Here is a 16687-nt window from a genome sequence, read left to right as displayed (position 1 = left end):
GATAAAAGTAGCTCATATTTCATGAAATGAATCAACATTGTTTTTGGACATTGCCAAACGTTTTTCCATTGAGATGTGTTCTATTAATAAATGTAACCATTGGGATGTGGTGATATTATCTCTGTTTTTCCAATTGAGTAACATTATTTTCTTGGCAATAGTTAAGGAGATCAAAATGGGTTGGTGGTGTTAAGTGGTGGGTCAGCTGAGGAGTGGTCACCGAGGAGACATACAGTAGGGGAGACTGAAATGCTGTGACCCAGAAGGGTTTATAGCTTCCAGGTGATGTTGGTCCAGACTGTCTGGATAGGTGGGCAGAGCCAGAAGCCATGAAAGGAGTCATCTCTGGTATTAAGGGAACAGCGAGAGCAAATGTCTTTATCCACAAAACCCATTTTGAACATTTTGTGTTCCGTGATATGAGCTCTGTGCAGAATCTTATATTGGATGAGTTCCATTTTGGAGTGGCGGATCATAGAAAAAGTGTTGTTGTAGATAAGCTTAAACAGGTTAATATGGGTGGGAACAGCAAGGTCTCTTTCCCATTCCATTGTAGGTAAAGATAAAGTGTCATCTGTTTCTAATAAAGTTTGTATATTCTGGAAAAGGGATTTTTTAAATTACTCATATGAGTGAGATGTTTAATCATCGGAGGTGGTTGTAGGATGTTGTTCGTCAATTTGATTTTAACTTTTATAGACTGCTGTAGTTGACGGAATTGAAGGAAGCCGTGGCCACGGATAACCTTTGGGTTAAGGTTGGGAAGGATATAAGCAAATTGTTTTCAAAAACGTGTTCCAGATAAGTAATTCCCTGTCTTTTCCAAGACCTGAAGATTAATCAGAATCAGAATGAGAAATACTTTAATAATCCCAGGGGGAAATTACTTTGGTTACAAACTCCAATCTACATACAACATATTTACATACAACATATTAACATACAACATATAATAATTATTAAGAAAAAATATTTATATATAAATAAATATATAAACATATCTATATACACATGGTAAAGGTAAAATGTACAGTTAAAAAAACATCATTGGTTTGTTTTTAACCTGAAAATCTAGGTTGTGCCAGATTGGGGTGAATTTGTTTGGAGATAGAGTGTGACCACCGAGTTTGAGGAATCTCCACCAGGCTGCCTGAGTCGTTTTGATGAATGGGGTTTTAAAGCAATTATGTTTCTTTATTGATTCAGCAAGGAATGGGAGATCAGATTTTGATAACTCCTGACATTCTGTTTGTTCAATGTCTCGCCATCCATGGCCCAGCTGTTGCTCTGAATGTGACCATTTCATTATAAAGTTAAGGTGGTTCGCTTGATAGTAGTATCTGACGTTTGGGGCTGCTAGGCCTCCACAGTCTTTGTTTTTCTGTAGTGTTGATAGTTTGATTCTCGGTTTCTTGTATTAACCATAAAATGTATTGATTATTGAGTCTGGAGTATTTAACCAATAAACTATTGGTTGCACCGGGGTCATTGAATATATATATCATTTATTTTTGGTAGTATATTCATTTTCACTGCTGCTATCCTACCAATAATTATAATAATGATAATAACACATATAATAATAATAATAATAATAATAATAATAATAATAATAATAATGACACTAACACAGATAATTATTATAATAATAATGATAAGAACACATATAATTATAATAATAATAATGATAATAACAGATATGGAACTATTAATGGCATACCGTTATTATTCTGGAGCATGTAACGGTCCCAGGGCTTGGCTTTTAAAGAGCTGTTTGGGAGGTTCGAGGAGGTTTTGAAGCAGCCACCGTGAGACGCTGTTTTCTGACTTTTTGCTCCATCCTTCAGTCCGGGTCGCTCCAGACGCAGCTGGGCGTTTGCGGTTTGTTCTGCTTCGTTCTCTGGATCGGTCGCCTCCAGCACCAGGATTTCCACTCATTTATCGCCGCTTCCAGGTACCCTTCCCGGAGTTCGATTTTTGGATTAGCCTTTTTCTTAAAAATGCTCTGACATGAAGCTGTTTAGTCCAGTTCCACCAACTCTTTGGACAGTACGGTAACTCGTCGAAGGGCGTCCAAATTGCGTCTTGCTCCACTATATTGATACTCTACTATATTTTATCTTATTTCCCCTCATTCAATGGGATATTTAGCTCCTGGAGGGGTTTAAATTGCACTTTCCATTTATCTATATATATATTGTCACTCAGTTAAACATGTGAATTGTATTTAAATTGATTGAATATAGACATATGCCGCTGCAAGGTGGTGTAAATGCGTGTAAATACATGTTATTAATGTGTAACATTGTGTATTGATGTGTATTCTGACGCATCAATACTTTTATGTGTGTGGTTGTATTTAGGGATGTTACCACCAGTGAAGAAGAACAGGGTCATTACTCGGCTCCCTAAGGTAACACACGCACGCACGCACGCACGCACGCACACACACACACACACACACACACACACACACACACACACACACACACACACACACACACACACACACACACACATCATTCATTCATTCATTTTAACGGTTTAAATTCCATGTTGTTATCCTCCAATTTCTCTATTTCTCCTTCTTTTATTAGAATTTATTCGTTTCATGAACAAATAGCTTTTCGCTTGTTTGCTTTTTTTTTTTTTTTTCGTTATTTTTTATTACGTTTTATTTTACTTTTTTCATTTTCTCATCTCAATTATCCAATTTAACTTTGTTATTTTATTTTACGATCGTTTTTATTTTATTGCAATTGTTCAGATTTTTATTATTTTCCTCTGAATTTTTCGGGCTAAAACCGTCTGGAACAGAACGACCGCAAAAGCGACGGACATGATGGTTGAGGTGTTGGAAACGGGACGTCGCAAACATCTCGTGGTTCAAATTTCATCCAAATCGATCTGCATACGGAGCAGAGATTTGCGGAAAACGGAGTCTGACTTTCAGCAGCCGGACGGCCGTGCTTCACCCACACGCCATCGTTAGAAAACGAATGTAACCAATGAGATTCACAGTGAGACGCTTTTTGACGTCGTCAAAGTATTTACTATAAGTGTGCAGGTTCTGGTTCAGAATGTATATTGGCGCCGTGTCCAGTGTGCGGTGCAGCCTCCGTCGCTCTGTCGTGGATAGAGATTACAAACTAGGCGTGTGTGCAGGTGTTTACGTATCTTCTCACCTGGTAGAAGGTGGGAAGATAATCTGTTTGATTGATATTTTATCTCTTTGGTCCCCATTACTTTGCCGGATTCATGAAAAAAACACGAAAAAACACGAATCCCCAGTAACACGTGGCCCCGTCGAGTCGAATCCACACGACTGTGCTAATGGGTGATGTGTTCGTGTACTGGGAACGCATCGGAAAAATAGAACCTGTGAAATTGTGATCAGTCACAGAAATACGCCAACGATTTTTGCATTTCATGGAAACGTAACCTATCGGAAATGTAATCCACAGAAAGAAGTCACCACTGAAATTACATAAGTCCCACTACCTTCGTAAACCTCCGTAAATACGTCATTATTGGCCCGCACGAAACCAAACGTCAACCCCCGTTACTGAGACTCCACATCTATTTCCACACACAACACGGTGAGTAACAACAACGACACGGTTTGGTTTAGAGTCAAACATGGACAGCTGTTTTCTAGAAATTTCATATACAGGCAGCTTCCTCCAGCTAAATGTAGTGGGCTTAAAATGAAAAGGGAGTTTTCTGTGAATTTTCGAGTTGTAGATTGTTAACAGAAAATATACAATAAAGTGAAAATTGCAACTAACATGTATTTATTATGATTGTTGTATAAAAAATTACAAAGTTTGTGTTAATTATTGTTCCAGATGCTGAAAAATAGCTGAATGTGTAAGACAATAAAGTAGGAATTGTCCAAAAATCCACCCCTCGAGGTCAGTCACACTGTTCTAAAAGAAAAAAATAAAGAAAAATACGGTGAAAAAACCTATGAAACAGGAATTGAAAAACAAGATCAACGTTCAAATCAACAGATATTGAAATTATATCTATGAAAAAAGTGTGGATGGGGAATGTGGATGAGAAGACGCTAAATATAAGTGTTGAATCCCCATAACTATCGGTGTTAAAAGGTTCAATTCATTAGGATGATTCACAGTGTGGAGAATCCAGGAACAAGCAGTGTGCAACTATCAGTTTAACAACAGTTCTTAAAAACAAGATCAAAAATGTTTGCACAGGGACACAAAGCGGCTTAGATGATGTTTTTATTCAAGGAACTAATCTTTATCGGGATATGAAAAAGTTTGGTACAATAAAAGATAATGTTCCAGGAAGGGATTATATTGCAATAACAGAATTGCCAAGAAGGCAAACTTTGTTTAATAAAACATTCCAAACAAGTAATGCTAAACCGTTTACTGGCTGCATTGGTGAAGATCATTATGACTCTGCATTGTATAATATAGCTATCCCAATTGATAGAGCAATTCAGAAAACACTGTTAAATAATAATGATGCATGCTTATGCAACAATTTCTGGTAATACATGTGCAATTTTCACACAGGGATTGTGGTAGGCAGTTGTTGATTCACATGCAAGGAGCAAAATTGGCCTGCGTGAGTACGAATCACCCACTAGCTCTGTAGCTTACTACAACAATGAATGGGTGCTCATAAAACAATGAATCGGTGCCTGTTTGCCTCAAAAAAGTGTAACTCGTGCTGCGTTTCACAGAACCCGTAAAACTGTATCGAATGTAATGTAATTTTGTATTTAACAGATTCAACTGGACCCTGTTGATGCTGCTTGCAGCTATATTTATTATTATTTCTCTCCTTGGCATTTTTTGGGCAAAAAGAGTCTGGGACATGACAACCGCTGGAGCTACGGACACGGTTGAGGTCTCATTAGCACCGGGACCTCACAGACATCTCGTGGTTCATGTTTCATCCATATTGATCCACGTAGGAATTAGAGGAAAAATTAAGAACTTTTACCGGAGTGTGAGTGTGTGTGTTTTTTTGTAAATATAAACGCATTCCGTTTGCATCTAACCCGGTGCCGTGTCTTCCCGTATTTTTCGGCATTCGAGCCAGTGGTAACACACAAACTGTAGGAGTCAAAAAAAAGAGTCAAAGCATATTCCGTGTTTATGTCCTCACACATGTAGTTTGCCTGCAGCTCCAGAGCAACGGGTCTGGATGGTGTCTGTTTTATTTTAGTCCCAAAAGTTGAAAAAGTTGATGATATTTCTGTGAGGGATATGCAGTGTTGAATCCTAGAAAGGAAACGTGTCGTTGGGAACTTCCACACGGAGTGATTTCCTTCCACAGAGGCAGCCACACCGTGAGGCAGGACTCTGTGGACTGTAGTAGACAGCGGTAGTAGACAGCCACCTTCTAATTGTTAGGATAAAGTCACAACACGCAACAAGTGCATCAGCACGCATTAGTAATTCTGCGTGTCACCTGCTGTGCTCGAGGGAATTGGAAAAATTGTAACTTGTTTTAGTAGTAATGCTGATCCTAAAGCGGAGCAGCAGCACAAACTGATGCTATGTAACATGGAAACTCAAAAACTTCCCGTACACACACACACACACACACACACAGAAGCGCGGTTTGCAACCACTACAGACTGATGGAGTCTACACCACCCACCTTCCACGATGAGGCGTCTGGAGCCACAACATGTATATATATATACTGTATAACAAATTGGGGGATGATGTCACTCAGTGTCCTACTCAACAAACTCATCTCGCTTCACCACCCGAGGTTTTTGAACCTTGGCGTATCGGCGATGCACAAACTTTCTGCTCCTTCCGGTAAAATTTAGTTTTTTCACTAATTCCTGCTCCAAATGTAGATCGATATGGATCAAACTTGAACCAAGAGATGTCTGAGACATCTTGGTTCTAACGAGACCCCAACTGTGTCGATGGTGTGTCGGTGAAGCACGACGGTCCGGCTACTTTGGGTCAGATTTTGTCGGTTTTTCACAAATTTCTGCTCCGTATGTGGAACGATTTGGATGAAACTTGAACCACAAGACGTCAGTGACGCCCTGGTTCTTCTTGGGAGATGTCAACCATGTTCGTAGCTTCTGTGGTTGTTCTGTTCCAGATAGTTTTAGCCCGAAAAATTCAGAGGAAAATAATTTAACGTTTACATGCCCTGTCGGCTGGACCCCTAATTATAATAATAATAATAATAAAAATAATGTGATAAATTCTTCTCAGTGTTTCAGTGCGGGTGCAGCTCTTCACACCAAAGATGATTTCAACCACCAGATCAAAGCAGTTTGCCATGCTCAGAAAGCTGCTGCTGTGAGGTGAAGGCACGCACGCACACACATACACTTACACTCATCACACACACACTCATCACATATGCATCTATTTGTGTTTGCAGTTTTAACATCGCCAAGGTGATTGTCGTGGGGGACGTTGCGGTCGGGAAGACATGTCTGATCAGCAGGTACTGACTGACTTACTACTGACTTATGACTGACTTACTTGTGCTTTATTACTGACTTACTCCTGCCTTATTACTGACTGACAACCGAATTATCATTGACTTACTGACTTATCACTGACTTACTACTGACTTATCATTGACTTACTTGTGCCTTATTACTGACTTACTCCTGCCTTATTACTGATTGACTACTGAATTATCATTGACTTACTACTGACTTATCATTGACTTACTCCTGCCTTATCACTGACTTACTACTGACTTATCGTTGACTTAATCCTGCCTTATTACTGACTTACTACTGACTTATCACTGACTTTCTTCTGCCTTATTACTGACTCACTACTGACTTACTACCAGTGATGGTACTGGAAAGCCACACTTTAGTAAAAGCAGCAATATCTAACTAGAAAACCACTCTGGTAAAAGTGAAAGACATTCAATAGAATACTACGTGAGTAATAGTCTTAAAGTAGCTGATATTGAATGCACTTAAGTATCAAAAGTAAAAGTAAATGCTGTGGAGTAAAAAAGCCAGACCTTTTTTTATTTGTTGCTTTGAGTTTTGTTTTTTTTCTCTGATTTTATTCTGGTTGGCAATATTTCCTTATTTTTCGGTAGGCATAAGTGGCACTTCATTTGGTAAGATGAGCCTTTCACTCCGACATAAGAAAACATTTGTTGGAAACATGGTCATGGGTGTTTGTCTCCATAGAATCAGGTGCAGGTGGAGCAGCATCACAGCTGGAGGAGGTGTAGGAGTAGTAGGTCACACTGTGGGCGTGACTTACTACTGAATTAAAAGTGACAAACAACTAACTTTTTACTGACTTAGGACAGACTTACTAAGAACTTTTTACTGACTTACTATCGACTTATTACTTACCTACAACTGACTTATCGTTCACTTACTACTGACTTACAATTGTCTTATTCCTAAATTTCAACAAACTTTTTACTTATTCCTTACTTATTCCTGACTTATTACTTTCTAACGACTTATTAGACTTATTCCTGGCTTATAACTGACCTGTCACTGACCGAATGAATACTGACTTACAACTAACTTTTAACTGACTTACTATTGATTTATTATTGACTTACTACTTACTTATTCCTGACTTACCACTGACCTCTTACTGAATTATTATGGATATGTTACTGACTTATCGCTCACTTACTACTGACTTACTATTGACTTATTCCGAAATTACTACTAACTTTCTACTGACTTACCTCTTACTTATTCCTGACTTATTACTAACCTATTACTAACCTACAACTGACTTATCGCTCACTTACTACTGACTTACAATTGACATATTCCTAAATTTCAACAAACTTTTTACTTATTCCTGACTTATTACTTTCTAACGACTTATCACTTATTCCTGACTTATAACTGACTTGTTACTGACTTACTACTGACTTACTATTGACTTATTCCAAAATTACTACTAACTTTCTACTGACTTACTTCCTACTTATTCCTGACTTATTACAGACTTATTGCTGACTTGTCACTCACTTACTACTGACTTACTATTGAATGATTCCTAAATTACTGCAAAATTTTTTACTGACATCTTACTTATTCCTGACTTATAACTGACTTATTACAGACTTGTCACAGACTTTCTGCTGAACTACTACTGACTTATTACATTATCATGCCATTTACTTGTGCCAAAGCCTCAAACTTTTTGAATCAATTTCACAATTAACTTTTCAACACTACCCCCCCCCCCCCGCCCCTCTCTTGTTCTTCAAGGTTCTGTAAAGATGCATTTTACAGGAACTACAAGGCGACCATTGGTGTTGATTTTGAGGTGGAACGCTTCGAGGTGCTGGGCGTTCCCTTCAGTCTGCAGCTGTGGGTATTAAACTACACTATCACAGGGTGGTGGTTCGGAATACAACACTAAATCTATCTTTGACACCTGTATTTTACAACACAAACATATCTGAAGCTCGCCAAAATCTGAATCCACAAAATTGTCACCGTCACCGAAATCATACTTTTGATATATAATTGACTTTCTCTCGCCGTGTGTAATATTTACTGATTAAATCAAATGTAATAGTCAAATTGTTAGCCTATGTGAGCAGTTTGCAGGACAATAGTTTGCCCACATTCGCCCAAATCAGGACACTTGTTTTGCTGAGTCACAACCTTTGAATGACCCTTTTTGTTCCAGTGTTTTCCTCTTCTTATTTACGCACATTTCCCAGGGATTTGATTTAATCTGATATATTTCATGTTATTCAACGTTATTTCATGTTTTTTTTTTTATTGTGGCTGCAGATGGGACACGGCCGGGCAGGAGCGTTTCAAATGCATCGCTTCCACGTACTACAGAGGAGCACAAGGTACGCTGGTTTAAATCTGCTTCCCAAACACAATCATATTCAATATTAAAACACTCCCAAATCAATATTTATTTTTCTTTCTTTTTTCTTTTGTTACACTGCAGCTATCATCGTGGTGTTTGACTTGAGCACGGCCGGATCGCTAGCCAGCGCCAGGTAACCAGCGTCACATGACTTGAAAACCATTTAATTATAGGTTTTTTAAAATTTATATAAAATACTGACGAGTGAATGACTTCTGGATAACGGCCACTGGTCTATTTATAATAATGTTGTCATTATGGCGGCCACTTCTCCGCCTGATTCACGTCCCTCGTATCGCACCGCCTACATGCTAATGCTAACACTAGCAAGTGGCCATCTGTTGACGCAACATGGAAACTACAGCGGAAGACTTGAGATAAATGACATTGATATCAAATCCCCAACGTCCCATTCAGCGTGACATTTCACAGTTAATGTAAATGGCGAATTTGACATTTACATTATTCACAGTACATAGGTTATATATGTAGAGTGTATACTGTAGTATATTTTGTCAGTGAATCATTTGCTAAGTTATCACAGTATTTCTTAGCAGCAGCTTTGAAACTAGACTTAATAGTTAGAAAATAATTTAAAATCAATATTCTGTTTCAATGTATTCTTATTTACTAAAGCTGGGGTCTTATTACGTGATTTTTTCAATGGTGGACGACAATGAAACGATTGAGCAGCGCACATTTAACAACTACAGTTTGCAGATTTTCAGTGTTTTCTATGCACACACATACAGTTAACTATAGTCTCTGAGGAGCACAGATCTTAAAGAGGGAGAACAGACGGACAGAGCTTTGTGGTGCTCCAGCCCTCGGGAGAATGTACCTCCTCGCAAGAGGCATAATATCTCTGGATATTTTACAGCAAAAACTACTATGGTTGTTTGTGCACAAACTTGCAGCGCTGACATTATACACTAATCAGACATTCATGAGTCACAGCCACTATTCCACAAGTCGCTCCTCCACTTCCCCCAAGTCCACACTTGTCTGCAAATCGGCCTCGAAAATCACGTAATGTGGCCCTAGCTTAAGTAGCCACGCAAGCAGCATGTAGCCAGCTGGTCATTATCACAAAATAACCCCCTTCCTTCACCCTTGGGGGTTAGTTGGTGATAACGTCCAGCTGGCTGTACATTTTTGCTAACTTACTGTAATTTTAAGAATCGCTGCGGTATAACACAGTATTGTTCGGTATTATACAGTATTCTACAGTACTCTGCAGTATTCCACAGTAGTGAAGCAGAGTATGTGTCCAGGCAGTGGCTGGAAGACGCCATGAAGGAGAACGACCCGTCCAGCGTGCTGCTCTTCCTGGTCGGTACCAAGAAGGACCTGAGCGTAGGTGTTCCCTCACAGAACCCTCACTACAACGGTTACAAACGTCCAAACCTCCAGAACCGTCTGACAACACCCACTTCCTGCTCCCTCTCTCTCTAGTCCCGGGAGCAGCTGGACCAAATGGAGCAGGAGGCCGTCCGGCTGTCCGAGGAGATCAAGGCCGAGTACTGGGCCGTGTCCGCCAAGTCAGGTAGGGACCCATGGGATCTATCTGCATCTTCATCAGGGTCTAAATGGAGTCTTGTTCCTCTTTTTTCCATTTCTCTTCAAGGGATGCTCCAGTTTTTTGGCCAAAATTTCGTCCATCTTACCCACATTCAGACGAGAAGCTCGATACCAGTTTCATCCCTGTGTGCCCAGTTATTGACAGGGTACGTGCTAAAGGTGTTAGCTTAATGCATGGCTGCAGATGGCTAGCCTAGCTCCTGTGGGATGAATTAGGGATGAAACTGGCATCGACCTTCTTGTCTGAATCTTTCCAAGATAGGCAAAGGTGAACTTTACACCCCCAAAATATCCCTCTAACGATCCTTCCATCAGCGAGTTACGACTAGATAATCCCTGTCTTCGGTCTGTTGCTAGGAGACGGAATTGACGACTTCTTCCTGCGAGTGGCGTCCCTCACCTTCGAGGCGAACGTCCTGGCGGAGCTGGAGAAGAACGGCTCAAGGGGCATCAGAGACATCATCAGTGAGTTCAAAAACAAAAACCGTCTCGTTCAGGCCTGTTCATCGGGAGCAGTTAGTGTAGAGGGTTAAGTGTCTTGCGCTCAAGGACACGTCAGCCTGCTACCAGGAGGAGTTGAGAATCGAACCGGCAACCTTCCGGGCCACTGCCCCCTGGTATACTGTGGTTTTGGGTGTAAACCACTCACATATGTTAAAAAGTTACATACGTAGAACCCCTCACATACTAACTAGGCGTACTAGATAGTGTGCTACAGTAGTAGCCATTTTAGACCCAAAATCCACTCACATTTCACGTCATCACAGATTGAAATTTTAACAATATGAATCGGGAGAAAATATCCCAAGAACATGAAACAACATCAAATATTTTACTATAGCTGAAGAGGATCCATAGTTTTTAAACGTTTCTCCTAAGCAGAGTCGACAAAACATTCTGTTGCAGACCAACCCAACTGCTTTTTTTTTAATCAATGTTAAGATATTTTTGGTATTTGATTTTTTTATATAATATGTATTCATAGGTCTTTTTTAAATTTATATAGATATTACATTTTAGTTTTCCCCTCATTTCCTCTTGCAGAGCTCACTGAGAGCACGGAGGAGAAGCACAAGGAAAGAAAGAAGAAAAACAACTGCTGCTGACGGAGGAAAACGGCAGAAAAATACGGAAACCACGGCCGACGTCCATGAACCGTCCCAAAAAACTGGGTCCAACTAAGTACTTTTTTCTCAGCGTACAAATAAATAACGTCAGATATCTAGAACTAGAAAAGGAGCTTTCATGTACTTTCTAACACGAGTAAATGTTATTATAATATTTAAGATGGATATTCAGTGCGTTAGTTCGCCTTGACCCTGATGGACACACGCAGAAAAAACATTTCAATCAAATGTTTACTAATACCCCCCCCCCCCAAAAAAAATCTGAAAAATATGAATCTAATTTCTCATCTTTATGGAATCTGGATTTATTATTTTTTTTTTTTCAAAATTTTCCCAAGACTTTCCAGAAGTCCCAGGATCATATTTGGGATCCCAGGGGAAGGTTTCTACAACATTTTGTTTGTGAGTAGTCATTTCTGGGTAGACTTCATGGAAAGGAAACAAAGGGGTCAGTGTTGCCGGAGGAAGCTGCATTCCAGCTCGTCCAAATCACATTACGCTTCCCAATATCTGCAGCAGAGCCCATGACCCTTATTCTATTTATTTTTTTTCTGGGGGTTTTTTCGCCGCCAACGCTCGCTGGTCATGCATTGCCGTGCGGCTAATACGATGCACACGCTGGTTCCCATGACTCCAGCTCCAACTGAAATCAATTCATCCTCCGCCAAAACCAAACTGAACTGAGTTTTCCCCAGCGACTCCAAAATGGACAGATCGTTTGCTTACGTGCAGACAACGTTTACGATCTCCATCTCAAGGCGTTCAGGGTCCCAAATGTACAATACCCTAAGTCAGTGAATTTTCTAATGAGGGCTCGCCAGGTGGCGCCCTTAAAATAATTCAAATTCCACTTAAAATTCTGTCCGTCTCTGTCAGTGTTTTTGTTTTTTTTAGGATTCAGTTAAAAAAAAAAAAAAAAAAAAAGTAGTTTGATTTTCCAACTCCAGGTTCGTTTTGGTTCAATATAAATAGGGCCCTACCAAATTCACGGTAGCCTTTGCTCAATTTCACGGACCTAGATTCTCAAAAATAAGAGATTCCACAGATTTTAAAATAAAAATAGGGCGATAATTTCACAGCGATTATTAAATTGAACTTTTAAAGCACAGTGAAGCCAAGCCGTTCTCATCACATGCAGTGACTTTTCATCTGGTGCTTAAGGTTTACATCCAACGGCATCTTCGTCATTTGTTACAAGACAAATTACAAATTATTTCATATATTCGCCCCAAAAAAATAATAAAAATGCCAGACGACCTCGGGTCCTTATATCTATGGCCATGATAACTGTTGCAGTTTGTCGTCTTCACTGTAGTTTTCCTAAGGACTAATGCTGATTTCAGCTCCATCGCCATGGAAACACGTAAAGTCCGCACTTCACGTTACTTTTTTTTTCATGCCAAGAGGAAGAGTTCAGTCCGTGACGCAGCAGTGAATTTCATCGGACCCTGAATATAAGATATTTTGGAGATTCTGCGACATTTTCAGGTCGCTGTCGGCTATCGCACCCCTAGTGGCAATGTATGGTACTGCAAACAGAGGTGCATCGCCTCCTTTTTGGCTTTGAACTTTTCCCGGCAGCAGCTTCATAAAAATGTCAACCCTGGTTTTGTGAATAATCACCACCACCAGCTCTAGGTTCGATAGGAACACTTTTATTATTCATTACCAGGAGGTCTCACAGGTAGAAAAACTCAAGACAAACTCTGCTTTCACACCCGGCCGGTCACCATGGAAACAAAGATGTCGAGTCCCAAGCTGAACGTACTGAAAGCCATAATTCCTAATTAAAGAATTAAAAATGATACACTATGGAAACCCGTTACACAAAGCTTTTTACCATATTGTGGCATGAAGGAACAACTGAGGAAAACAAGATGAATAAAAATACCGGAGAAACAAAAATACTCAGTGTAGAACAGTCCTGACGCATGTGGAGAGAGAGATTAAAAAACAACTCTCTCTCAATTAAAGGGTCTTTCATTAACACTGTAAGAAATGATGTATTTTTCTGTCTATCTTACAACTGTACAGATGTCGGAATCAAAAAAAAAGGTAATAAACTAAACACACATTAAAATCACAAGAGATTAAAACTTAAACTAAATCCTGAAGGATCTAGAACAGACAAAATATGGGGATTCATGGAGACCGTGCGCAGCGACCTCACCGTGGCAACCGACGGCGCTGTCACCCGCGGGTGAAAAGATCTTTCTGAGACGGAAAACAGGCGGTCAACTGTTTGCTGTTTCGTTTCGGGTTTTTTCTTTTTGTTTCCCCCCCGGCCTCGTTCGCAAAGACGAAACCGAAAGCGAAAGTAAAACCCGCTGCGACAGTTCGCCTGACGTCGGGAAACGAGGGATTGAAACGGAAAGTGAAACTGAAAGAAAAACTTTTAAGTCTTTTAATCGTTCTGAGGTTAATATCTCTCCGCCCGGCGACTGTTTCCATAACGACCCGCCGTTCGGAATCGATAGTTCTGAGAAAAAGCGACAGTTGGGAGGCAACCCGGCAACCGAACCGACAGTCTGCGGCTTACTGACTTTCCGAGTGCATCAGAGCAACATTAACCATGTGTTGCCAGGCAACGAAGGTGGCGGGTGTCCAGAGAGCATTATGGGTAGGACGAGGGGAAGCGGGGTGGAAATACACAAGACGCCCCCTGAGTGGAGGCAGCACGTCGGCCACTCGATGGGCCGTGGGGGATTTGGGTAAAGGAGAGGAGCTGCGCGGATGGTTGCTAGGGGGGCGTCGCGACCCCCGACCCCCGACCCCCAGCCTCCTCGTCTATACCCCCTGGGAATAAAGTAGACGCCCCCCCCCGAGCGATGGCAGCAGCTCGGCAGCCGGATGGACCAGGGTGATGTGGGAGGGGGGGGGGGGTTTGGGTTGATTGTTTGGGTAAAGGAGAGCGGTTGCTATCTGTCCATCTCGTCCAGCAGGGGCGTGGCATCCCCGGCGATGGACATGGGCGTGCTCTCGATCATGGGGCTGGGCGACGGGCGCGGCGTCATGCGCGGCGTCTTCTTGCGTCCCTCCGCCTCCTTCTCCTTCAGCCACTGTTCGGCCATCTTGCCCCAGTCCACCGCAGAGCTGCTGACGGACCTGGGGGACGGACGGGTTCCGTTAGGACATGGTCAATGCACACACTGCAGCGGCTTTTTCTCAAAACCTATGATTCTTTTTTTTTTTTTTGCAGTAAGATCTACAGCTCATAAATGTAATATAATATGGCAAAAAAAAGTTTAGTTTTTTTCCCCAACTTTTACTAGTGAAGAAAAACTCTTGTGTAATCACTTTCTATGATGATATTCATTTGGCTTATCACAGAAACAACTGCAGATATTTTAGCCTTTTTGAAAAAGATAAGTTACTAAACCTGAAGAATCAGGGGCGCAAAGAAAATATGTTATCTTATATTTTATTAGTCAAATATTCTTGGACAAATATTCTTATATATATATATATATATATATATATATATATATATATATATATATATATATATATATATATATATATATATATATATATATATATATATATATATATAAATTGATATAAAAAATTATAAAAAATGTTTTATAAAAAATTGTAATGATCTCTCATTTATAAAAATTATAAACAACAAAAATATGAGAATATTTAAACAACACACCTAAACAGTCAAGATCTTTAGCAAAACGACTTAAGAATAATTGTTTAAGTTACTTATTACACTACGTCTAAGTTACTCACCAAAAAGCGTAGAAAAACGCTATTTTTGCCAGAGGGGAAGGCTGGTAGTAAAAGGCAAATTACAACCTCCAGCTCCGATCAGAGCCATCTTTTCTCCAAACAAGGCAAATAGAAACTCTAGATGTATTTAATTTACTCGGTTTCCTCCTGCTGCTCTGCTGTGGAGCAGATCGCTCCTGATAAAAATCCCACCCCGGCCGGCAAATATCCACAGGATATTTGCCGGCGGGAGTGGGATAACCGGCCAAAGACGCACTTTCCCTCGTACATAGTGGGACGCTGGAGTAGAGGGAGACGCGCCGGTGCCGGAGTCTCCACCGACTTCACAGTTACCAGATTATTTCTCTCTAATGTGTGTTTACTGTGCAACAAAACTGGATGAACTTACATTGAACTTTTTTTTATTTTTTATTTTTCGACGTCAGAGTGGCCCCCGCACCCCGCAGCTCACACTGGATTGGTCGCATCTGCGGATCTCGACCACCCCAATATGGCGACCATGGCCATGACCAACATTACCCACAAAAATAGGGGCAGAACTGCGACCTCTAGAATTGGACCCGCTTGTGATTTTTAAGTTTCAAAATCGAACGCTCATTTCGACAGACCGATTAAATGGTAGATATCCTTTGGACGTACTTGGGCTGCTGCTGTGGGGTTCGTCCCCGGGACGGCGTGGAGGACGAGGGCGTGGAGGACGAGTGCCCGTGGTGGGCTTGGCCCCCGCTGTGGTGGGCGTGGCCGTGGGAGGAATGGCCCTGGCCGTGCGAGGAGTTGGCGTGGCCGTGCGAGGACTGCGGCGTGGAGCCCGGGTACTGCGGCGTGCCCAGGGCGTGCTGGCTGGGGGTGGGGTACGAGTAGCTGGGGGTCATCATGGGGGTCGCTATGGGCTGCTGGGGGGTCGCAAACACCTGGAGGGAGGGAGGGACGGTAGTTTAATCAGGAGACAGAGGGAAGGAAGGAGATCGAGAGAGAGAGAGAGAGAGAGAGAGAGAGAGAGAGAGAGAGAGAGAGAGACATTTCCAATATAAAAAATTTACTTTAATTTTCTGAATAAAAAAAGTGAAACTCAAATTCAATCTTCTCATTAGAGGACATGATCATGTTTGTTTGACAGAAGTGCCCCCGGCCGGTAGTGCACAGGAACTTCAAGAGACTGAGGGAAACTTCTTGTATAGTGGAACTAAAGACGCTCTAGACTAAAATAATTTCTTCAACGTCTTCACCTCATATTTGGGGGTGAGGGGACTCCACCCGAACACCAACCGCCCCTTAAGGCATTAACCTCCATCAGTTAAGCTTAAAGGGATACGCCCGTGTTTGGTGAACAATGCTTCATAGCTTTTGAAACGCTGGAAGGTGGATTTCCCCAATTTCCCACGAGCT

The 16687-nt window shown here is 41.1% G+C and overlaps 2 protein-coding genes across 2 annotated transcripts in view; one reads left to right on the top strand and one right to left on the bottom strand.

Annotated features, from left to right (window-relative positions):
* The first annotated feature begins 1894 nt into the window (after positions 1-1894).
* LOC307240177 (ras-related protein Rab-34-like) lies at positions 1895-11615 on the top strand. Its single transcript, XM_080013856.1, has 11 exons — positions 1895-1954; positions 2364-2413; positions 6225-6316; positions 6397-6462; positions 8234-8335; positions 8768-8832; positions 8937-8988; positions 10130-10211; positions 10311-10401; positions 10794-10901; positions 11481-11615. Exons 2-11 carry the CDS (start codon positions 2366-2368, stop codon positions 11540-11542), a joined length of 768 nt encoding a protein of 255 aa, XP_079869982.1. The 5' UTR covers positions 1895-1954; positions 2364-2365; the 3' UTR covers positions 11543-11615.
* Positions 11616-13198: 1583 nt separating this feature from the next.
* supt6h (SPT6 homolog, histone chaperone and transcription elongation factor) overlaps positions 13199-16687 on the bottom strand; it is a 29376-nt gene continuing 25887 nt past the window's right edge. Inside the window, exons 37-38 of the mRNA XM_080013259.1 lie at positions 15941-16212; positions 13199-14668 (exon numbers count right to left, since the gene is read on the bottom strand). Of these exons, the coding sequence (XP_079869385.1) occupies positions 14482-14668; positions 15941-16212 (459 nt within the window). The 3' untranslated portion in view covers positions 13199-14481. The remainder of the gene's footprint in view (positions 14669-15940; positions 16213-16687) is intronic.

Source organism: Zeus faber (genome assembly GCF_960531495.2).
Source record: "Zeus faber genome assembly, chromosome: 14".
Lineage (NCBI taxonomy): Eukaryota > Metazoa > Chordata > Actinopteri > Zeiformes > Zeidae > Zeus > Zeus faber.
Note: the sequence above shows the minus strand (reverse complement) of the source record. Positions and strands in the feature narration are given on the sequence as shown.